Raw genomic sequence first — 26,179 nt, 5'->3', positions numbered from 1 at the left:
ATTTGCGATAAATATGTTTACTGTTTCAATTTCTACTTGAGATCTAAACTAAATAAACGCTTGCATTGATTGAAAATTTTAAAATAGTAGTAATTGGTACTGGATGAATTTCAGTACCAATATAAAGTAAAAGAGTATCCTCAATTTTATATAATTCTAGATCTCTAACTGAATTTTATTTCTCTACCTTTTCAACTATAAATCAATAAAAGTTTTATTGTGAAATTCTTGAAACTTAAAAATGTATTTTATCTTGTTCCTTCCATAATATATTTAAACATGATATTCTCCCGTTTTGCGAAACATATTTCGTTTCATATAATTTTATTAAAAAAATGTGTTCTACCTGATTGCAAAAGTAATTTTATCAGACAAAAATATAAATCAATTTCGATTCTTGAGAATATAGTTTTGAATTTTCGTGTGCAGAATCACGTAAGCATATACGTGTATATGTGTATATGTGCGTATATAAATTGGACGGTACACGGACTCAACCTACACATATAAGAAAGTTACACGAATATACCTAAAGCTAAGAGTGGATCTAGCCGAATCCATTAAATATTTGAGCGAACGAAAGAGGCTAGGAAGCAAGCTTGTGGAGGAAGTCTCCCCTCGACTCTTAAGACCCATATAGTAGCCCAACTCTCTCTGTATTAATATTTACATTTATATTTCTTCCTCGTCGTCCCTCTTATTTCAACTTAATGCCGCCGGGGATTTCAACGTTCCAGTCTGAATTATTATGATTTTCGCAATTCAACACATTTTGAGCAACTATATTTCGGATTATACCTTGTGATAAGTGAAATATATCTTCGTGCTATCATATTGCAATCCTTTCAATATGTGATAATAATATATTGTGATAATGATATCACGCTAAGAATTAATTTTAACAACTCTGTACAACTCTGAGTAAATACATTTTATATTGTATTTTTCATTTATCATTACACGTTCGAAATAAAATAGTTTTTATTATAGCATATTCATTTTAAGATAAAAGTTCATGAAGCCTTATATTTAACAATTAATTGCAATAACATTGATATATACTTGATAAGGTTTTTATTGATTTATTATTTCGTTAAAAAGATTATTTATTGTGTATTCACTAATCGATATACAACTGCAAATTATCTGCAATGTTATGATTATGATGATTCTGTAGCATAAAATAACATGCAAATTAAATCAATACTCTAAATATATATGGAATTTTTTATATACAAAAACAATTAAACAAAAATAATTTTTCAAAAAGAAATAAGAATTTTTATAAGATTAAATTTCACGAATTTGAAATTTTCACAGTCAAACGAAGAAAATGTTTAATTTTGCAAATAATATTCATCACAAAATTGTTCCACCAACGCCTAATGTTAATCCTAAAGCTTTCTTTTCCTCTCAGATAATTAGTTTCATGTCACATTTGTATACAGGCTTAAATTTTTTAATATTTGTCTTGTCACAATAGCTTGTTCTTGTGATTTTTTTTTTAATGTAAAATCACTGGTCCTTTTAGCTTTTCTCCGAGAGCAGGCGGCATCTGCTGGGTTCAGAGCCGAATCTCGGAAACTTCCGACTGACATCCTGATTTCCACGTCTTTACTTACATGGAATAACACATTGTTTTTCACTGTTTCTTCTCATTCGTGCTCGTCTTAGCAATTGACATTCAATTCAAAATTCAATTCAAAATGTCAAATGTACATTCTCTTACGTTTCGATGGGTTATTATTTCATCACATTTTTCATGTTCAGATCCAACATTTGATTGAAAAATGAAACCTATTCTCGAAAAAGTATTTATGTAATTTCAACATTCGACATTCTTCCCGTCATATGCGACGGTCGACAGGATACACGTGCCCAATATGTTTACGATGGAATAATATTTGGCCACTTAATTGCCCTCCTCCCGCTAGTCAACGATAATTCGACGGCGTTTGACGTTCGGTCGATTAATATTTAGCGAGCATTTTAACGAGAGAGAGAATTGAATTTCGCATACATAATTAAATTAATAACTCGCCCCAAAGTTTGCCGCCACCGCGACGACCGCGCTTGTACGTTACACGTCCTCGACGTTACGCGAAATCGAGCGATTCCACTAGCGATTTTCCTATCGATTGCTGAAAATCATATTCCCGCTAGATTGGTTTCAACATATGTTTATTTCACTCGTATGTTGCGACGTTGTAATATCGAGATGTTTGCGGAGCTGCACGTGCGGGTTTTAGTAGAACGTGATCGTCGAATGTGTTCATTTGCGGTAGAATATATGGGGATTTATAAACAGTACCCATCAGCACTTTCCACTATTAACCTGAAAATTAATCTGTCGCATTAAAATAATCCGATCGTATTCCCTGAATTCGTAAAACTGGATGTACATTAAAAATATAAATAAATTATTATGCGTTTAACATTATGTTGTTAAATACAAAAAAAAAAACAAATGCATTTAATAATTTAATTTTAATTTAATTTTGTCACGTGCGCGAGCTAAAGTCGTTCCTTATTAACTTCGACTCAAATTAGAGATTTACACTAGATATTCTCGAGCGTATGTAATTGCGTTTACAGAAGTATAATTACATTTCCCTCATAACGGAAAGATTGCATATATGCTGAGCTGCACATTTAAACGGGTTAAAAAGCAAATATGTGGACTATCGCGGGCGATAGTCTTAACAGGCGATAGTGTTTGATTTTTGTTTGCGGATGTCGATGTGTTCGCCAACAGATAACTCGCTCGCGTGCCCTTTTTACTTTTTTTCCTCCTTGAACGACGGAGGAGGCGGAAGTAGTGGGAACAAAAATCGCGAGATTACTTTCATTTCTTTTTACATACCGGTGACTGTCTGTAACTGTCAGAGATGCGAAGCTCCGGGCAGAAAGGAGAGAAAGATCGGTGATAAATACCTTAGAACCTGACGCCAATGACGGAATGTTTCGGCGCGAATCGAGGCGCGGGCCAGCCTTAGCTTTTCACGTTAACGGCCATTCGCAGATGAAGCGCGCCGTTTGTAATCATCGAGATTGGTTAATCAGAGGATTGGTTTAATTCATGTTGGAATATGCACGCGCAAGAGAAATTACTTCCTCGCGAGATTTACTTCTACAGGTGGATACGTAGACAGAGCGCGTATCTACATAATGTTGACAGAAAAAGGATCAAGAAAGTATGATTCTTATTTAAATTGGCGGAGAAACATCGACGAGAGAAGACAAGTTGAGTTTAGTTTAGTAATAAGTTATTTGTGTTAAAATTAAAAGATAACAATTAGATAGGAGTTGGTAATTATTTACGAAGAAAGTCAAATATTTTTCTTCCTAAAGTTTTTCTATGCCAATAACAGGCATTTAAAAAAAAAAGTCATTCCTAATATCTTTGCTATCTTTGCGTTAGCGTTTCTTACATTATAAACTTTAAATGTTCTTTTTTCGGTGTTTTAGAAAGCTTTAATTGCGTTTATCAATTCCGATTTCAGAAGATAAATAGACTCTCATATAATGATTTAAAGGTGTGTTTGTAAAAATTTATTTTCCGCTATTTATACAAAACTTGACTTTGAATTTGTCAGTGAGACGCTTCGTAATTTTATTAAGAGTGCTTGCTTAAATACTTGCTCGGAAGAGTAGGAAAACAGGGTAATTTACTACTTGACTTGGTCTCGCTACCGACTCTGTGTAAATCCGCCGCAAACGCCACTGCGACGGATTGTAAAAACGAACGCTGCTGCGCAATGCACGTCCAATAATTTATTCGTCTCGTCCGCCTATTCGTTTCGTTTATCCGCGCCACGCCGGTTTGCTATGCAGTAGCGTCGTTTATTCGTAATCGGACGGTTCTCGTTCAGACGAGAATAATGCGACTGGTGGAGCAACGGATTTACTAGCGACACGAGAGGCTATCGGGAACAGTAAACGAGAGAGTATCGCGTAGGGCAAGGGTGAAGAAGGAAAGAAGCGTCGATATACACCGACGGTTTAAGAACACGCGAAAGGAGACGGTCGAGCTTCTTTTACTACTTCCTGTCTCTCGACGAACCCTAACTCCTGGCGCGCCAAGAAAAACCGACGACGCCCGAGATACCCGGGTGGCATCCAGACAAATTTCGAGCGAGCCAAGAGCTCGTAAAAGATCGTCCCTCCTGTCCATGCGACTCCTTCTCTATCAAGCCATCAAGGGTGAACGCGATCCGCCAGCCACGACGAATTTCCAACGAGGAGGGAGGGGGGGGAGGGTGGTGGGCTATGACGCGTTTCAGCCAATCCTACACTTCCTTCGGAAGAATGATCTTCCGGTCTCAAGGACGTAGTAAATGGCTGTAAATTGCTGTTTGCGATCAAACGGATGGAATGCATAATTTTTGGCCGATTGCCATCCGCGCGTTCCGCCTAGTTTCTGTTGCTTCGTTCGAAGAGGGATCTGCGAGAGGATTTGATAGCGTGCAATATTGGAAATATTTCGCGATAAAACATACACGTGGACTGATGACATCGGAAATATTGAGTTCTGTATATAGACATGCTACATACAAGAAGAGAAAGAAAAAAGAAATCTTGTGTAAAAGATACGGAAGATATTGAAAAACTGAGATACTACATGTTGAATTTTATAAAAGAAAAATTTTTAAGTATTTATATTTATACTTGTATAATCATTTATTTATTACTGAAAACACGATTTTATATATTAAAAGATATTTTCAACTTCCAATTTCGTATCCTTGAAACTCTTTTATACTCTTCTATACTTTTCTATACTGTGCGAAGTCTATCCCTATTTCTTCTTTTTTTTCTCTCGTCTTCCTTTTCTTTATTATCCTATTCCCGATGCCAGCGAAGTTTAAATGGACTTTGCCCAATAGCCCAATAGCTGCCCAGCCAGCTCCAAGCTAATAAACTATAAATTCTTTCCATTCCTGGTCATGATAGTTTGTTAACTCAAAGTAAATTCTGTCACGGCCCTCACGACAATAAGGGGTAGTTTCTTGGTCGCCCCGAAATGGAGATATAAATATTTCGAGTATATGTACGTCGGGTATATGTATCGTTATTAGATACTCGCCCTGCCTACGATCGTCGATATTTTCTGCGAATGACCCCCAGTGATTTATCTTTCTGTATTAAATGTGTTGTTTATGTAAGTAAATGATACGCTAGGGGAGACTTCGCGAGAGCGTTATTTTAATGGAGAGTAAAACGAAAAAATAAGTGTTGCAAGTGTTCGTTGCATCAAAGTCTGTCACGTTTCTGTTGATTAGGTTGATAAAATTACCTTGGTAATCATAACGGAAAATTGCTGAAATCCGACGGTAGGGGACCGAATCGTTTCAAACAGATTTTAATGCAATTGTTTGCCCAGTATAAGCGGTGTCGGAAGAAAATAAGCCGACATCTTTAACGGAAGTCACGTAGGCAGGCTTACGGTGCAAACATCAGCTTCTCAATGGTTGGCTCTATTAAATTAATGCTGTGAAATCGCTCTGTTTTCCCTTGAAACAGCTGTCTGACATATACGCCGAGGGGGGGGCTTAAAATGACGAGATGCAAAATATTGAATAGATCTTAAAATACACTTGATGTAGCAAGCTTACTATCTCAATATCAATTAAAAAAAAATTGATTAAAAGAATATATATATATGACTACTTATTTAAAAAAAAGATATTAGATTTGATATTAGTTTGGTGCTATTTACATTAATTATATATACGCAATAAGACAGTTTGCAGACTTTCTTTGTAACCTGGTCTATCGTGCGAAGCGAAACGTAAACTTTGCAAAGGAAGGTTCCTTGGAGAGCCAGCGTTCCGTGTGAAACACGCCGGTCTTTAATAAATAATTCTTTCATCAAGGTATTTTGCGCTACTTCGTTTCGTCCTGGAGTCATGAGGAACGGCGTTCTCTTTTTCTCTCTTTCTATCTCTTTTTACACTACGAACCCATGAGGATACGAAAAATATCAGCTTTCTCCTTTTCTCGACGTTACATAAGAACATCTAATTCCGGCCTCCGTTCTCATTCGCTTCAGCCTCACTGCACCAATTACTCGCGCCCATCGCCTCCGAATTTGCTTCGCCTTTGCCGAAGGGCATTCGAGCGGTCCCGACGTCAAAGAAGGCACTCTCCGGTGTAATCTAAGCGGCGTAATTCTGCGCAATTATCGTGAGCCCCGCGCGAGAACAAAGTACGAAATCGTATTTCGGCCTTCGGACCAATGTGGTGCACGTTGATAACGCCCTACATACTATCCTATCCAGCAGACACATATACTTAAGCTCATAGTGATTTTCGCATCTCTCTGGATGTGCAGGGTGCGCACGTATATATACATGTATGTATGTATGCCTTGCTTTCTCTATACACGCTCTATCTAGCACGACGACACACAGCGAGTGTGAGTACGACATCGATCCTGAGAGAACGTTTCGAATTTCAGGGGGGTAGCTCTCGGTGATTGGATTGAAGGTTTCCATCGATCGCACGCTTTAGCGTTCATTTTGTAAACTTTCGAGGAGAAAGAAATGCTTTTGACATACACGTATTAATATCGAGCAAAATATTTCCAAGTACCTTGATTTTATACAATACAGCTTTGTGATAAGGAATGTTTCATACTCTTTCCAAATTATAAATATAATTTACAAATTAAAGTACTAATTGATCCTCCGAAATTACAAATAATTAGTTTATTAAAAAATTTTACATTTTCTATTTCTACTTTAATTAAACATATAACATTTTGTAATTTATTTAAATAAAAGAATATAAACTAATTAATCCTCCGAAATTACAAATAATTAGTTTATTAAAAAATTTTACATTTTCTATTTCTACTTTAATTAAACATATAACATTTTGTAATTTATTTAAATAAAAGACTTTTTTTATTAAACAAAAAATATTCTAGTTAGAACAGATGCAAAAAATTTTAATTAAATTTAGCTTATTTAAATTTTTTTATAATTATATTCTTTTATATTCACGATGAAAGATATATTTGATAATGGAATCATACCTAGCAGATTGTCGAATCCTTCTTCTCGAGGGGTGACTACCCTTATCTTTCACAGACAGAACGTTTCAGTCAAACTAAACGCCCTTCCTTAAGCACATAATCGGGGAAATTGAGCCCTACGAGAACTATATGTTACGTTAATAGGGCTAATCATCTTGTTTCGTTTATTGTATCCATTAAGTGGAAAGAGAAGTAAAAAAAAAAAGATTCAACGTGATCTTTTGAATATGGAAAATAAAAGTATGATAAATATTATTTTGTAGAAAGAATGCAAGAAAAATTCTAAAATAACTCAATAATTACTTAAAGGAGCCAAGTGAAATAGCATTTTGATTTGTGAAATGTGTAAAGCTCAAAATTTACAAATAAAATTATTATTAATACTAGAAATTAAAATATATATGCGTAAATTTAGTTTATGTTTATATTTAGTTTATGTTTATATAGTTTATGTTTATTACACTTTCTAAAAAAAACTTAAAATTATTTACTCTCGTCTGTAAAATATGAACATTGGAGCATATATAAAAGTCAGTAACTGAATTACTGTTATTTCAATTATGTTTGTTATTTAATTATTAATAATAAATAAATTAATATTAAATAATTAATATTAATAATAAATAAATTAATATTAAATAAATCTTTTAAATATCTTAAATTGTGATCTCTTATTAAGCAAATTGTTACGTTAGAGTTAAACAAGTAGGACTTGTGTATTGGACTACGACCAATTAAATCTTCCTTGATGTTTTGGTCCACTACCCTCACTCATCCTCCTCTCTCTCTCTCTCTCTCTCTCTCTCTCTCTCTCTCTCTCTCTCTCTCTCTCTCTCTCTCTGTCTCTGTCTCTGTCTCTGTTTCTCGTAGCAACCGATAATGGACTTTTAATGCGTTCGATTTGCGAGTCGCCATAGCAGGATCTCATCTCGTCCTCTTCTCAAAACATAATTTCCATAATATTTCCGACTCCCCGCATCGTACTTCGACGTGAAGAGCAGAAAGGAAGAAGAACGACCGTGAATTTATCCATCGCATGAGATATCGATAGTTAAATGTCAATAATTCGGATATGCGGAGAACACAATGTTTTATAAAAGAAAAACGAGAAAGATTCTAAATACAACAAATTCAACGTGCAATTACATGAGCAATGTTTGTGCCGAAAATTACATCTTTTATCTGCGTTTGCGTACCAAATTGCCAAATGAGAGAACGGAGATAAAACGGAAAAAGAAAAAATTTTATATGAGCAAGACGCTCGGAACTTCATTTTTTAGAAAATAAAAAATGTTATATACTACCAACCACACCACCTGTGCCGCTGGCAGTCTGAAATTTTATTTAACTCCTTTGTTTCTCGTGTGTATATGTGCTTTTTCTGTATTTACGCTACAGAGTGGTCCCCAAAAGTGATACATTTTTTAGATTGCGGATTAAATTTTTTAATTCTCTGTTTAATATACACACATAATATCAAAAGATTTCTATTTTCTAGAAACATGTAATATTAAATCTATAGCGAGAATAGGAAGAAGCTGCGTCTTTAGTTTTCATTTCCGATGTGCGTAATATTAATTGCACAAATGATACGTTTCTTTGTGTTCGAGGAAATTATCTGATGACAAATTTTTCGTGTACGGTTCAGCAGTGGGTCTGTTCAATGTTTTGATACTGCAATGACCGAAGCTGCGGGTTATCACACGGATTGCGCATTACGTTCATTCGCGTACTCTATCGAGTTATGTCTCGGTAAATATCGATCGAGCGTCCCGACAGCGCCAATAGTACCATGGTTCTCTTTGTTCCATTGAACCGTGGCAACTTCGACGTGTTCAGCATAGAAATCGAACAGGAATTCGCCGCGCTAGTAGTTGTCGATGTGGCTGGCCGCATTGAAAAATGCAAAAACCTCACCAAGCTTGTACGCATCAACGCTCATCTAGGTTAACCGGAATTTTCCGCGAGTTTCCTACTCATCTCATCTTCGATAGGAGAACCGATCCGGTCCCCTCAAAGGTTTTGAGTTTTCGTTTCGCGCAACAAACGTATCAAAAAGTTTCACAAAAATTGCTGTCTCGACAGTTTCAAATCACGACTTATCCTTTGGGGATTATACAAACTTTTCAATCTTCGAAAACTTCAAATCTCCTTACATCGTAAATTCACTAATGTATTTCTACCATGTGATAATACACAACAAAATTTATTATAAATTATATGTATAATACTATATAATATATAAGGTTTTATGTAATTTATGTAAATATATGTAAATATGATTTATAAATATAATAATAAGCCAACTGTAAATTTCATTTTTAATTAAATAATTATTGCATAATGATCACTACTAACTGGAGAAGTAAAAGTGAAATATTATTGATGATAATATTTTATCATCATATTTCGGAACACGAAACAACAAACTCAGCTAATATGCGATTTTCATTAATTGTAAGTATAATTGTAACGGTATGTTTCGCATTTTTTACACAAAGCCAACGCGTTACATTCTTTCGCCGACATTCGTATGAGCAATTGGCTATGCGTATCGCTTCACATATTTTCATATTATTATTCGAAAAACAATTGCGACAAATACCAAAAATGTAATGTGCTGTTCTCTACGAACATAATTAGCGATTATCAACTTTGCTCAATTAAATAACTCTTACAATGAACAATTTGAAAGCATATCGAGGTAACATTTTCATCGAAATATTTCATGCGTTTAACTCTTTTGAAATGAAAATCATGAATCATTGTTTAATTTCAATATTTACGAGCGTAATTAATTTTTATACTTGAATTCGAATATATTGTGCCAGAATAAATTGAGTAACAAATAGTCGTCACAATTAATCCTTTATTACTTTGTGATATGTTGTATGAAATATTTGATTTTTATTTGTATAATAAGTTAAATATCATAAAATCTTATATAAAAATTCATATGTAAGAAGAAAATAATATAATTACAAAACGTAATTTTTGGTTGCATAACACATTCCACATAATTTACTTAATAAAAAACACGTAAATAATTATATACAGCTTGTGAATATTTGGAACTCTTTAATTTTATAAGAAATTAATTATCTTGTCACAACAAAATCACAATTATAGACGCTGTTCAACACTCTCTCTTTTTCTTTCTCTCTGCCTCTTTCCTTTTCTTTTGTATCCATGAGTGATAAAATTAACATGAACTCGTATGCGCTTACAAACTTGCAGTTAAAGACTAATGGTCTATGAATGAATACGAGAAATGTAGCGTGAATAGGACATTTGAAATAGGACATGTCGTTTCTGATGCGTTTTCGAGAAACACCAAGAAAACCGTCTGGACCGACGGCGCCGTGGAAAACATATCGTATAATGAGATCGTACAACGATTATGCACTATGACATGGAGTGGAACTTCCTTCCTTTGTGTTCTGTTAAGATACGACATTTCTCATTATCATGAGCTAATGCGACGCCTTGTTAATCCCCTCATGCAAATCCGACAAACAATAAAGTAAATGCTCAGTATTTAACAATTATAGAAATGAGTAGCACTATATATCGTTAATTTTTTCTCGCTCTGCGACATGGCGATTGTGCAAACTGAATGTAAATTGACACCCAAATATGCTTGTAAATATTGTACAATTATTAAAAAAATAATCAGTAAAAAAGATATAATACAGTGAGAGTAATTGGTAGTATAAATACACGAATGGAACTCGCATGGAAATCGACATTATGCATCGTGGCGCGTCGTTGATTACTGACGGTCTTAACGCGCGTCGCTTAATACAGTTTTTCAATTTTCGCGAAATGGCTATTATGCAAAATGACTCCTCTCAATTAATATCATAGAATGAAGCTGTACCTCGCGCGCGCGAGCGAATGCGCCAGAATCTCCAGGCATCTAAGTGCAAATAGCAATGCACGACCGCACAGCCGAAATGCACCAACATCGATGTCGATTACCGCGCGTTACACGAGCGTGATTCACTTACAGCATCTCGTTGGTGAATTACACTTAACGCGCATCACGTCTATCTGATCCCTTAATACGGGGTGCCGCCCGCGGGCGAGTAACGACGCGGATAAGCTGGCGGGTAGTCTATAAATGGCTGCGAGGCAGGACGAGAAGCGCCAAGAGGGGAGGAGGGGGGGGGGGGGGAGGGGAGGGGTTGTCTCTGCTTTAATAAGACGCGCACCACCCACGTCGAACGGTACCGAACTTTGGATCGACTTTGATTAGAGCATCCTGCTAATGACAGGGGATCGAGCGGCGTTTAATCTAATATTCGTAACTGTTCGGGCCAACTCATTGGGAACAGAATATCATCCCTCGCGATCCTCCAGAATCTCCGTTCGCCGAATCTATTTCGCTATCGCGGCCCATGCTGATCCTTGATGCCCTTTCACCTCATCTCCCGTTGACAGACAGGATATTAGAAACGTTCCGACGCGCTTCGTTCCCCTTACAGACTGTCGCTTAGCGGGATGGAGGCGAATTTCTTCCATCGATACGTTCACGTTTGCACGTTATCTTACACAATTTTTATATACTCGTTTAAGTAATCATCTGCGATAGCTGTAACTTAGAATCGATTGCACGGAAAGAAGTTTCATAAAATGTCTAAAAATTTAGCCGAGTACACATCTAAAAATAATCTTGTTGAGTCATCAAAATAATTTTGTAAGACGTTCAAATTGTTTATTAGAATACGAAACATTTTTTACAATGTTTATCAGATGCTAGTCAAATCTTATTTTGACTGGTAAAATTATTTTCAGATCTGTGTCTAGCCAAATTTTTAGATACTTCGACAAAATCATCTTTTTTGTATAAGAATGTACATAAAATCGTAAAGAATTGTCACAGTTGTTTGTAAATCAAGAAGTTGTATCACGAATACATCGCTTTAGCACAGAATAAGGCGAACTGTACGCGTTGTGCTGTGGGAATTTGAATCGATCGCGACGAGAGCTTCTTGCAGGAAACTCAAGCTCACCTGCTGCAAACTCATTTCGCGAAAGTAGCTCGTGAATGGATCGTGAGAATTAGCAACATATCTACTGACTATAACAGTTATCCAAAATGTATGAATGAGGAAGATCATCCAACGATTAAATTTTATGTTTATCTTTACCACAGTGCAATCCGCGATTACGAATTGGCTGTTACTTGAAAATACAAATCGACTTCTTGAATGCTTCATGTTGAATTGTTACATATAAATCAATTAATATATTGCTATATATAAATATATCAATTTTTAAAATAATATAATTTTTTTCTCAGTATTAATAAATTGCATTAAAATAAGTAGCAAAAAATGTTCTATGTCCCTTATTCCCTCATCCATATTCTTTTTTCAATTAAAATTTGATATTTAATATCTTAAATATAGATTTATCATATCATATATATATATATCATATTTTTTAAATTCTTTATAACATTTTTTTATTTGTCCGAATTTTTTAGTATCCCTACCTATCCGATCGAAAATTTATCAAAATTTTTAATTTATAAATTATAATATTTATAATTATAAATTATTTAGCCAAATTTTTACAATATTCCAATCTATCTGTATTATTTTTTAATTAAAGTTTATAATTAATAATTTTTAATTTTTATCATAGAGCTTTTAATTTTTAAGTTACGTTTTCCTATCTGCATCAATTCTTTCCCATTTGAATTCTTACCTATTCAAATTTTCATAGCATTGCTATCTCTATTCATGAATTTAAATATTATAGTATCTCTACCTACCTGCGAATCGTAGTTTCCTAATCGAATCCCTATTTTATGCTAGCTAATCCAATAGGATTCCTAATCCTCGGTTATGAGAAATATATTCAGGAAAGAAGTTTAATCAATTTAGAAATCTATATTCAAAAACATGAGTAGCATTTTATCATTCCCCCCATAATTATCTGTGATCGCACGTATGTATGAAAATCGTTACTATTTTTGACCATATATTATTGCCTAATCTTTTATGTTTTCTTCAAGCCAGATTGGATCCTTTTGTTGCACTTGGCCACGTTGCTCCATCGTCGTTAATATTAAAGTTATTAATAACGTAATTGATAAAGTAATTGATAAGTGCAACGGATATTGTTAGCTTCTTCGTCTTTGGGATTCCGTTTCAGGAAAGAAAGTCAAATATACGATATACCACGAGATGCTTCTATTACTATAGTACTAATAACGAAAAATATCGAAAGCTATATACTGCGATTGAAATAAAATTTTATGAGCGGTTTTATCGGGCCGTTATTGACTCGGGTATAAGAATACGGACGAGCATGATTTTACGATACGAGTTTCCCTATTAGCTGCTTTATTTCACTTCGTCCGAATCGTCTCTAGCGGGCGCATTTTATGTAGGTAAACTGTAAATCTTTATCGATACACAAAGATCAACAATCAAGTCTCAGAAGCATAAAACACGTGTATAACACATACTATATAAAAGATTCTTCTAAATTATGTTCTTATGTTTTATGCGACGAAGCTGTCGCATTTACAGAGATTTTACGAGAAAGCATAATTTAAATATTGCATAATAGCAATTCGTGTTGATTTTTATTTGGGATTTGTTATCACATATATAAAGGTATAGTATCTTTATAATAAAAGTGCGTACGTTAAAAAAAGGAGCTTTACAATTACAGGAATTATATGTATAAAATATGCTTGTTGTAGAAATAAACGGAACATATTAAAATACATACTGTCGGTGTTTAAAACTAACATTAAAAGATCATTTCATCATAATGTAGGAGAGTCATTCTCAACATTATTTCGAATTGCGGTAAAATATTTTTAAATGCCCCTCCGGCCGCAGACACCTGCAATCAAAAGAGGGAAACGGGATCAAAGGATTCGTACTGAATTTTAGAACGACCAAGAGAGCACCCTCGGGCCGCGTAATCCGTTGGGTCCTTTACACATCGGCCACCAGGAAGTCATTTCCCGCGCGAGCGTCACCTTAATTGGTGAAAGCTTTGAAAGAAAGAGAGAGAGAGAGAGAGAGAGAGAGAGAGAGAGAGGGGGGGGGGTGCATTGAGCGATAAACGAGAAACCGGAAGAGACGAACGTGAGATAGGTGAGAACGATCCTCAAAAGAATCGTAAACTTCGACGATAAATTTATCCGTCATACCAGGCTTGTCTTGTACAAAAATGCGTATTCACCGGTAATTACATGAAATTCGCGTTCCCTTTGATCGCGGCCGAGGTATTGCGCCCTTCCGCAAGAAAACCGCGCTAACGACTCCCTTCACCCGCCGTCGTATTTGAGGTAAAGTAAGCAGCGTGGATGCGTTAATTGAGAAACTCGGACGAGCGCCTCGGGGAATTATGTCCCTTAGGCATCGTGACGAGGCTGGTCGTGCTAGTTCTCTTGCAAAAATAATTGCGAATGGGTGATAAAGCGACGGTGAGGCGCTTTGTAATTTCCACGAGCTTTGAAAAGAAGAGCCGCGTTAATTGAGTTGAGTTGGACAAGAAGAAAAAAAGGAACGAGGTAAAAAAAATACCACAACCTGGACTCTCTTTTTCCATGAGTAACGTAATAAGACACTTAATGCTCGTGCAAGAATTTTAAGTGAATCGTTCGCGCGGGTAAAACATAGCTACGAAGCATAGCTACGAAAAAAAATATACATCTCGCTCGTTAATGTCCATGTCGGTTATCTGTGGTTTAATTGATTCTATATCTTTTTTCCATTTCTTTATCATTTTTTCTGTTTTATTTTTTGTTAATTAATTTTTAATTTTTCGATGTCTTATTTTTTGCAAAGTTACATATACCTGTGTGTCTGTATCTAACTAAAACTATTGTGTTCTTGAATTCAAAATATAATCTTGCAACTTCTGTATAATATAATTATTAATGATTGAGTTTACATTATCGGAGAGTCTCGTGTAATTTTTTAGATAATCCTTCATCGTCCAGAATTGTAAAGTTAATCACGTTGCTCCGATAATTTCTCTAATCGAATATATAATACGCATCGCTCGACAGCGTAATTTACGCTCATTAATTCTGTATATACCCATCAATCGTGCAAATCCATCAACGTCGATATTTGATGAAAATCAGATTTGTACGCAATTAGAGAACTGCACGCAACCATCGCAACGCAAGGGTTAACGTGAACTTATCCAGATCCCGATATACGGAACTCTTATCGATTTACCTATTTATTTTGTATTAGACTTGTGATACTTTGAATTACGAGTATGTAGTAAGTTTGACACGATTAAATAAATGACTATCGACTGCTGTCGACGGTTATCAGAAATGGATACAAAAATTACTAGGTCAGCTTAAAATAATTCTAATTGGAAGCCAATGCAAATATAATATGTGTTCTACATTCGTGAAAAGTAAAACATCTTATAGACACCTTTTAACCGCTAGATAGTAATTTGATTTGAAAAGCGTGAGTGAGACTAAATCTAATTAGGTGAACAGAAATTAATGATTTAAGTCTGAAATATGTAAGTGGATAAAACGCTCGAGCAGATATTTCCGTAGACTCTTCCGTATTTCGGTGTATTTAACATCAAAATAATTGAAGTTTATCAAGTTTGTAATTTTTATGCACTGTGTGTTCAATTCCTATAAAACTGCTACTTGTTATTATCTGCTGTACAACCTGTTTGGCGGATTATTAATACAAATGCGTAGCATTTCCCTATATAATTTCAATTAGAGAGATGGAGTTTGTCTATTGCATTTTTATTTAATAAATATTGTCAATATGTGTATAAATGGAAAATATCATCCAACCTGTCAATAATCGTAAAAATTTTGTGACATAAAAGAGCTGAATTTTTAAGATAATAAGATATTTGTTAAAAATTATCGCGTTAAAATTAAAGATATATCGATTGTGCAATAGTATCAAAAAGTTATTGAAATTTAAAAAGAATTTATTTCTTATATTTATATTCCATTTAGAATATGAAATAAATATATTTGGATTCTAAAGAATTAAAGTATAAATAAAATATAATTTTTATATAATTTTTAATGTGTTTTATGAAAAATACATTTGCAATTATAATCTTTTCTAATGGATGACAAAAACCTTTCATTATGAATTCTCTTGAAATCAATTGTAAGAAACAAAACTTAATTAATAATTTACAGAAAGATTTTGAATTAATAAGTATTGAATAATTTAAGAATACATCAAATATAAAAATAATTGTATCAAATTAGTTGTATCAATTTTAAAATAAAATATGTGTCCTACATATGCCATTTATTTAATTCCTTAGTATTTCAATATCGCTATTTCTCTCTATAAGAATTAACGTATGAATGAATTTTTATCAATGTTTGAAGGATGACACGTTAACAGCATTCAAGATCTCTATCGAAAATTGTGAAGATTGTAAAGATGACTCGAGTGCTTTCACGGAGAATTTATCGCGAATTTACCAACTTAGGTGGCATTCTGGCGGCGCCTAATGGCATCCTCCAAAACGAATCCTCCAAACGTTTCTCACACGCGCGCATGCCGTGATATCGCCGAAATTCAGTTCCGTGCGGATCTTTCCTCGGATGCGCGACACAGACGCTGCCCTTAAAGCTGCCGGGGAAACGCGGCATTTAAATTTCCCTACTATTGTAGGAAGCTATTCCACACATACCGCGCGCTAGAATAAGCTCGCTTCGTTACCTCTCTCACGGTTATTGCAAAGGGCAAGGAGAGGCTTCTCTCATATGACGCATGCCGCTGCCGCTGCACTCACGTGACGATATTAACATTGCGCCTCGCGATATTATATTAATCTAGAGTATATATGCGTCCCGGAACATATACGACCCCCGTGGGACGGAAGACCGTCGTGGTGGTTCTGGAAGCTCGTAAAAATTCTACGTGAACCTTTCCCGTTCCATAACAGCGCCATGCGCGAGATCGTTTGAAGTATACGATTACTTTTGTACCGCGATAGCATTTCGTATTCCCGGAATTTTTATCGTTCAAATGTGGAAATTCGATTCGCATAAAGCTTCGGTAAATATCAGGATAATCGCCGGTCATATGCGGACAATCGTTACTTTTCACACACTTCTCACGATTCGTATAATAATGCGTAAGCTGCACATATATGTATCATTAATCACACGTGTATAACTGCTCTTAGCTAGTAGTAAATTGATTACGAAAAGATATTCTGCCATTAATCGAGTCATAAAAAATAAATATATGTACGTATTAGGAAATTAAAAGCGAATAAAATTAAGAGTTGAGAATTCTTTTGTACTTTATAAAAGAAAACATTATTAAAAGGGAAGATCGAAGTGTCAAATAACAATTTCAGTGGAATCTGTGTTTGTCAAGCAGAAAACCCATCTCCAATTTCACTCTGACTATTGGCAAAGGAAAAACTGCTGAAGGATCTTTTTCTTATGCTTTCATCGTCGAGCACCGCTATGGTAAATGAGACCGACACACACACACCACACACCACACACACACACACACACACACACACACACCACACACACACACACACACACACACACACACACACACACACACACACACACACACACACACACACACACACACAACCGAGCCTATAACTTGCCTACAACGAAAACATAAACAAAACATGTATGATGTACGTAATAATTCGGTATCAGATTGTGAATTTAAACTATTATTCTGTCTATTATTCTGTCTAATGAAAAACATCTCTGAAATCAAACGCTTTTGTAAATGACTCACACTCCAATACCTTAACATCACTCCATGCAAATTCGTGAACGTAGTCTATTCTGTGTTCGGTAATCACGGAATGCGTTTTTGTATTTCTACGTATGATTTTGATGTTCCTGAAGTCTCATTTTTAACTGTTCATACTTAAATTAAGTAATTATATTTACAATTGTACATATAATATTTTCACATGTACATAAGTGAAATTGCTCTATAATATTTAAAAAAATAATAATGCCTACCTAAACATTTACGTATTTAAAAAAAATCTTGAATGTTCATCTCTGTCAATATTACATTTGTACTAGAATATTTCTATAATTTTTATCATATCGCGTTTTACAGCACGTGTACAGATGAAGTTTTTATTACGTTTCTTCCTCGTAAGCAATCGCACGCACGCACGCACGCACGCACGCACGCACATAGCTTCCATATAAACTTTTATTTTACGCGCTCGAAACTGAACACGAAAGCACGTAGGATATGTTGATTTCAGCAACGCTATTTCTCTCGCCGTTTCTCTTCCCTTTTTCGGTCGTATTCAAATGAATATTGCAGTTTCGTAGGAGCCCGCTCGCATATAAAAGTGCGGGGACTTGTTTGGAGCAACCAATAAATTATATCTGGTGTCATAAAAACTTTCAAGCATACCCGATGCAAATACTTGCGGTTCGTTCTCTTATTCTTCCCAGCAATCAGGGTGATTGATAAAAGCTTTTCACTTGCGCTAATCAGTATTTTATATACACAATAAAATACACGTACGTTTTATGTATTATCTAAACTTCAATAATTCGATGAAACGAAAAGTCTCATATAAATATATACATTAATATTACAACTCATTTGCCCATATAATAAACAGGTTCTTAAATTGCTTTGCTATTAATTATTCTTTTATTTAATATCCTGTATACTTTATTGGCGTTGCAAATGGCGCTATAAACATAAAGGTAGTTGCGGGTTATCGTGAAAATTGAAACGAACGCGGTTATCTCACTTCGTGTAACGAATGTCAGTTGTCGCCTGTCGGAGGCTCGCTTTATCGATAAAAAGTGTCACGAGGAGCCGACGATTTACGACCAAGATTGATATCTGTGAAACAAATGGTATAACGGCAGACTGATTCGCCAGAAAGATTCGCCATGAAGCCCGTAATCATCCCGTTGCACCAAATTCTAACTAATCTCATATAAAATTCAATACTAATGTGACAGACACATGTGACAGAAAAGCTTGCGAAATGTCAACGTCTTTGATTAAAGACGGAAGGAATGTGTTTTAATGATTAATGATTAATTTACACAATAAAAAAAAATTTAGTTTTGTAAATTCTCAATATTTTTAGTAAATTCTCAATATTTTTATTTTTATATGTATATATATATATCGTACAATGTCTAATAATAGCAATTTTTGGATATACGTGTATATTTTTACTTTTCTTAATTTCGCACAAGAAAATTTTCTGATTTTCGCTTTGTCATAGTTATTATATCTAGTGTAGATCTTAGTATCTTAGTTTAATCATTTTCGTTAACAATGAATATTTATTTTACTTTATCGAGAAAAGTGGAATTGCGAAAAACGAAAATCGTAAACTAACTCTGAAGATGAAATAAAAAGAGAATTAAAATCACTGTTGTTTTGCCCGCGCGTTTACCTATGCATTAATCGACATTATAAATGATAATTATAAATAATGATATGATGAAACCTTCTCAGGTCGCAATATTTGATATGGGAAATCAATGTTCATGTTTAAAGTATATATATATATATATATATATATATATAAAATCCATTATTATCGTGCGTATATCAAAACTATTGTAAAATGATACACAGTACGCTTGACAATATCAAAATATTTAAATTGATTGTTGTGATATTGAAACAAGTAATCTAATAATTTGCGCATTTAACTACAAAAGAAAGAATTAGCGAAAAAAATAGTTGCAAATATATTAATCAAATCTGACTTAATAAATAAGCGTTAATTGATAATGATTTTGAATGATTTTTTGAGGATGTAATATGCTAAATATAAATTTGTCAAATTCTTTAAATAAACAACTTTTATTTTGTGTAATTACACTAATCGAATAAAAACTGTACATAATACATTTGATTTAATTGACTATATATGACTTGACTATATTATCCTTCACACACACACACACACACACACACACACACACACACACACACACACACACACACACACACACACACACACACACACCACACACACACACACACACACACATATTATAAAAAATACAACGTTACAGAGATTACAAGAAGCATTGGAAATGCCGAATAAAATGATAATGTCGAATGTTTATAAAAATTTGTCCAAACAAGAAATTGAACGACCAGGATTGTTTGCAGATATTTTTAATAATATACATTGTTCTAAGTCGGCAAATATATCAGAAGATGTTATGAACAAAGTAGATATAATTTTTAAAAATTAATAAAATAAAACGATAACTTGCGCGCAATTGTATTTTATTTTTTTCAGATTGAGTGTATAATGAAGTGCCTTACAAAATCATCATCAATGAAAAATTATTCGACTCAGATCAAATCTGTTTTACTTGCCTTAGCTGGTTTATCATACACTCTGGCTTATCGAACACCCAAGAAACTTGAAATATTATCTGTGTTAATAAAAGAAGTAGCAGAAAATGTGAAATACTATAATCAAGTGCCTAAAGGTATTCAGTCATTCCAATAAAAACAAAATTTTGTATATATATGTGTGTGTGTGTGTGTGTGTGTGTGTGTGTGTGTGTGTGTGTGTGTGTGTGTAATTATACAAAAAGTAAATTTTACTAAAGACGAAACTGATGATACAAATTGATATTAATAAAATAAAGATAATATTTAATTTCTAACTCTTTAATTTTACTATTATTGATTTTACAATTTTCAAATGTAAAACTAATTGTTATAATTAATAATTGCACATTAAATCCTCATAAATTAGTTATACTTTAAAATTACTTGCAACGAATCGTAAATATAAATACCTAGATGTCTTCCGGATTTAAATAATTAAGCAAGTATCAATTTTATATGCTGAATAAATCTTGCAAATGCGATATTACATTAGACAGAATTATTTCTCCATCTCATAAATTATACAAGTACCGCGATTTATGCAAGCAAACTATCTCTTCAATTATTTTTATTGCTACGCCCGCTAATTCGCGAGAGATAGCATTTTTCGCACGATGTTTTTCGCATTGCATAAAATATCTTGTAATATTGCAGAACCGCCGGCGCATATTCAGACAAAGACTCTCCTAAATCTCGTGAGTAATTTTATTCGCGAATGGGGAGAAAGACCATGTGAAACGGGATCCCGGGATTTAAAAATCTGCAAATTCTGCGACAGCATTATCAACGATGAAACTCGGCAATACGCGGTATAAAATACAAGTTATTAACATAACACTCTAATGAAATATATAAAAGGAGATTTAATAGTTTTTCTTTTCTCTCTTAGAAAGAAAAATGATTCATTTCCGCATAATTTATTTCAGAGAAAATATTGTTGCATTGAAGCCGAATATCTTGATCAACTATTGAAGGAATGGCTTGCGTTACATGTAATTTCCCCATTGCGACTGTACTTTTACAGACGAATTTACTCACACCATTGTGATTTATTCATCATCTTTTCGCAGAATACATCAGAGTTAGACTCTTCCATTTTCACTGGTACTAAATACGAAGTTAATTATTCCAATAAGAATGATTCACAGAAAGAGAATTCTGTCAAGATGCACAACCATGATAATACAGAGTTACGATTAGTTACCACTACTAATCAGGATGACATATACATAATATTCGAAAATTATCAAAACTACAGCGGTTCCCAGATAAAGGTAAATCCGACGAAAATCCGATATGATGAATGTCAACGTAACGTCCCAGATATATCAAGAGAAGTCGATTCGAAAAGAGTCGGACGTCCGATCGGATCAAACATCGAGATTAGTCATCGTGACGGAATCATCGACGAAGATCTATCGGAAACGAACGGCAGTCGCTCACTTTGGCACGAAAAAACAAAAACGTCGGCAGGTGAAGCACGTAGAGACGACGGTACAAGAAATACCGACACGATGGCAGAAAGAATACGCGAGAGACGTGACAATAATCCGCATCAGCGCGAACTCGGCGAGGTCGCAGATAAGAGCCAGCAAGATCGCCGTTCAGCAGCTCAACGTGATGCGCAAGAAGAAGCGAATAGATCGCAGATCGCTGTTGAAAAAAGAAGAGGAGACCGAGATAGGGAGAACGTGATGGCGGCGGAGGAGGAAGAGGAGAAGGAAAAGAAGGAAAGCGGCGAGCGTAGAAATCCCGGTAAGAATCCTTATCAACAACGATATGGGGAAGAACGCGAGACGCGATTGCAGGGAGATAACAGCGGAAAGAAGACTGGCCGATTGGATCGAATCGAGGAGAAGAACGTCACTGTAGAGAGAAAACCGGCCAAAAGATTCGAACGGGAGAGTGGTCGACGCGATCGACGCGAAAACGAGGAGAGCTCGGTTGCTCATCGAGATAGAAGAAAAGGCGAGGAGGCAGATACGGTGTTAAGTAAGAATAAGAGACTTGGGAGTGAGAAAACGTTGGATTCGCTTGGTGACGCGGAAAAGGGACGCTCTACCGTTAACGAAGAAGGAAAACTTCCTGCGAACAGCGGAAAGCGCGAAGGTAACATCGATCGGACAGAGGATTACGATTTTCGAGAAAACAGCTCGCTAGAAAATGTACACGGATTCCCCTAAAATAAAACGTTTTATTAAAATTTTTTAAATATGAAAAAAAATAATATTACATATCTGGTAATCTAAAAATTAGTTTTTTACAATTTAATTTAGGAAATTTAAAAATTTAAATTTTATATGATTTGGCGAGGTAATGTCATTGATAGGATGGAATTATCTTGTTTAGAATTAACTGAGATTATTTTCCATCATCATTTTTTTCATACTATCGACGAATCGTGTTATTATTGTACGTAAACGATTGTGCGAGCGATTCTTGTTACCAGATTTGGAATACTGTAGAAAAATTTTTGTTTTGTATAGATTCTTCAAATCTGATCCAGTACCAATTATCAAATGCACACTTTGTGAAGCTCGGCTGGACCCAATTACCGATGACCAAAATCATGAGAAAGATTGCGCGATACGAAGCCAGACCTGCGAAACCTAATATAAATTGGTAAATGATACTCAGACGCGTCTGTAAAAAATGATAAAAGTGTAAAATGTTCGAATGATGTGCTTCAAATAGTAACGAGCGGACTTGTTACTCGCATATTACAAGATTACGCAAATTGTATGTATTGAAACTTGTACGTCGGACAACGTTTTTGACGTGATATTTTAATTTGTTAAAAACTGATTAATTTTAGCGACTCTTGATCAGATGAATTAGTAGATCACATGCTAAATTAGGGTAGAAATTTAGAAATAAGCGAACTAAATAGCAGGCTAAATAGCGGGCTGAATAAATAACGTTACAGCCGACTTCGCACAAACTTCATGATTAGTTACTAACGAGTAAACAATTAGGCCGACGAACAAAGTTAATGGGACGGCATCACAAACAAGCATGCATTTTAATTTGCCGTATCAAGGGCTATGCGATATTGTGTAATTAATCGCTAAATGGTGCAATAATTTGTTTGAACATTTAGGTTCAAAAAATATCGGCACCTGGGCACGATATATTACGACGATGGATTAACGCTATTTTCGAGATTCCATTCCGATGGTTCTGGCGAGTTATTTTATCCCAACGGCGTATTGGCTATTAGAGTGTGCAGACCGGAAAACCGGAAATGTAATTGAGTTATTTACATAATTCGATTTATACAGAGTATTCCATTACGACCGGATGTTTCTCAACCATAGATTTCTTGACGGGTTTGTGTCAAGTGTTCTTTGAAGAAAAATGGAACGAGTTGTCCATTATCCTGATTTAATTTACATATTAATTATGTGTCAATTAAACGTTTTGAATTACATTTTTAATTGTATTTTTATTAAAAAAGAAAAAGCCCAAATTTTATTACATTACTAAAGATTAAATTTTTTATCTGTAATATTAATCGTAATGAAAGTTCTCGGATATAATATATTTTCGTTCTTAATATATTATATATCTTTCTGTCATCTATCCTAATTAACATTAGATAATTTCGGAATATTCTGTATACATATATACATATACATATATACATATGTAATATACATATGTAATATAATCAGCTATCACGATGTTATCGTCGTCTATCGAAAAGTTAAAAACGAATATCGAAATAATAGTAATTGTTAAGTATTTCTTCTACATTGACTAACTGTGGGCAATCCTTTGGCCAAAGCGTTTCGATTTGCGACGATTGCATTCGTAAATACTAATCTATCTCAGGCCGGCTTTCGAAACGGATTTAAAAAAATTGCTGCTATCGATTTCAAGACGATATGTATACTGTGTTCACGCCAGGAGGCAAAGACGCATTGGCGATCGAGAGGGTGTCTCAGATCTTGGCGATATTCGACACCATGGGATACGGCGTCGTTTTCGACATGGATGGCGCAGCGAGGTTCGTTCGGAAAAGGAATTTACAAAGAATGTTTAATTACTGTCGAGAGAATTCTCTCGTTCGCCAATTCAGGACTCCAATTACTTTTGCAGACTGTCCTACAACCAGATTGGAGGAATTTTTACGGACAATCCCGCTGGTACGCCCCTCGTTTGGGCTTGGAGCGTGAATCCAAGGGAGTCGATACTGGAGACTGTGTACACGGTGTGTACGAATGGTGTTTATCGGACTTTTTCCCACTTCCTCACCAGTATAGATTTTCGATCAATCATGAATAAGCGAACGGAGTTAAAACCTTTCATCTACTTTAACTTCTCCATCGGATTACGGATTACGGATTGAAAATATGTGAAAGCGACTTTTATGTTATTCCTAAAGCTTGTAAATGGAATAACAGATTTATCCTGATGGTTTAAGAAATTATTGTCCATAAACAGAATAACGCGGAGTGAATAACGCGGTCGGTACATTGTCTATGCAAAACTTGATATTTGGAATAATAGTATTGTTAATCAATAAATTGTACGAAATGAATATAAAAATAAGCGTAGATGTAAAAATAATTACGGAAATAAACTTTTTTTTTCTACGAGGCGCAAAATATAAAAATAATTGTAGAAATAAGTTTTTTTCTTTGAAAACTGCAGGAAAACATAAGCGATCGGTTGCAAATGGACCTTTTCTCTCCGACTAATAAATCGGTGAAAAGGTGAGATGCGCTTTTAAAAATTGATATGTATAGAGCAGAAATGTTCACACGCGTCGTACGTTCCGATTATGTTTGATTGGCTTCGCAGTTCCGGAAATGTTAAGACACCGATATTACCGTCCAGCTCGAGAAATAAGGAAAAGAAGGTCGTCGAAGTGCAGGAACCTGTTGTCGAGGAACGACAAGAAGAGGTCGGGAACAAGTATGTCAAGTAAAAAAGTAGAGCCAAGTAAAGAGCGAATTCTATCCAAACAAAGCATTCTAATTGCGCGACCGCCCTGGAAATGAATTACAATAATCATATCCTTTTTAAGCGCATTATTCTTACTCAAGAATATTGTCTGATTTGAAAACAATTTATATTTTATGTACGAATTAAACATATTATCGTGCGCGTTGAAAAGTAATGTGTCAATTATATAGAAAATTAATTCTTACTTAGTTTCATAATTGCAATTAACAAGTTATTAACTCTAGGTCGAGCAACAACCAAAATTTTCCTAAAAAAGATATCTATCACATAAAAGTGATTTGCATGAAGCTAAATGAATATCTTGGCTTGCGAATTATCGATCAAAGGAATATCAGCTTACGATTTTCTGCTAGAAATAAGAACGTCAGGTTCAGCAATTAATTTAACATACGCTTTTCGAAATTTATAATTTTCTATATTTAAATTAATCGTATCTTTTATTATCTTTTACTAATTGTTTCATTTGTATTGTAGGATACAACTGGGCACAATTGTGAATTTTAATAAAGAAGTAGCATCTTGTTCGGTAGAAGCAAGTGATTGGAAGAGTGACGTGCTGATGAAGTAAACTAATAATATAATTTTCAAACTGAATGCGAGGCGTAACAGTTTTTTTTTTATCGCGCAGATGCAGATTCCAAGAGAAATTGACCGAAAAATTGGAATCCGAAAGCAGTCTATACGATCTAGCTAAAGAGTATCGAAAAGTAATGAGATTCGCGAAAGAACGTAAAGCTATGATCGCCAAATACAAACCTTTTTCCAAGAACAGGCGCGC

General features: G+C 34.7%; 1 protein-coding gene across 4 annotated transcripts in view; it reads left to right on the top strand.

Moving 5' to 3' along the window:
• The window catches only part of LOC105428942 (uncharacterized), a 28,247-nt gene extending 2,139 nt beyond the window's left edge, over nt 1-26,108 (top strand). Inside the window, exons 2-13 of one of the 4 annotated variants that reach the window (XM_089084454.1) lie at nt 20,330-20,525; nt 21,085-21,239; nt 21,357-21,422; nt 21,501-22,539; nt 22,917-23,052; nt 23,531-23,676; nt 24,313-24,439; nt 24,532-24,643; nt 25,087-25,148; nt 25,237-25,350; nt 25,626-25,769; nt 25,876-26,108. In XM_089084454.1, coding sequence (XP_088940580.1) covers nt 20,330-20,525; nt 21,085-21,239; nt 21,357-21,422; nt 21,501-22,539; nt 22,917-23,052; nt 23,531-23,676; nt 24,313-24,439; nt 24,532-24,643; nt 25,087-25,148; nt 25,237-25,350; nt 25,626-25,769; nt 25,876-25,969 — 2,391 coding nt within the window. In that variant the 3' untranslated portion in view covers nt 25,970-26,108. Of the gene's footprint in view, nt 1-20,329; nt 20,526-21,084; nt 21,240-21,356; nt 22,540-22,916; nt 23,053-23,530; nt 23,677-24,312; nt 24,440-24,531; nt 24,644-25,086; nt 25,149-25,236; nt 25,351-25,625; nt 25,770-25,875 lie in introns of all 4 variants that reach the window. The other 3 variants (XM_089084453.1, XM_089084455.1, XM_089084456.1) reach the window with 3 other exon arrangements.
• Nucleotides 26,109-26,179: the final 71 nt, after the last annotated feature.

The sequence above is a fragment of the Pogonomyrmex barbatus genome, unplaced genomic scaffold, assembly GCF_055798465.1.
Source record: "Pogonomyrmex barbatus isolate J1 unplaced genomic scaffold, ASM5579846v1 scaffold9, whole genome shotgun sequence".
Taxonomy (NCBI): Eukaryota; Metazoa; Arthropoda; class Insecta; order Hymenoptera; family Formicidae; genus Pogonomyrmex; species Pogonomyrmex barbatus.
This window is presented reverse-complemented; position numbering and strand designations above follow the sequence as displayed.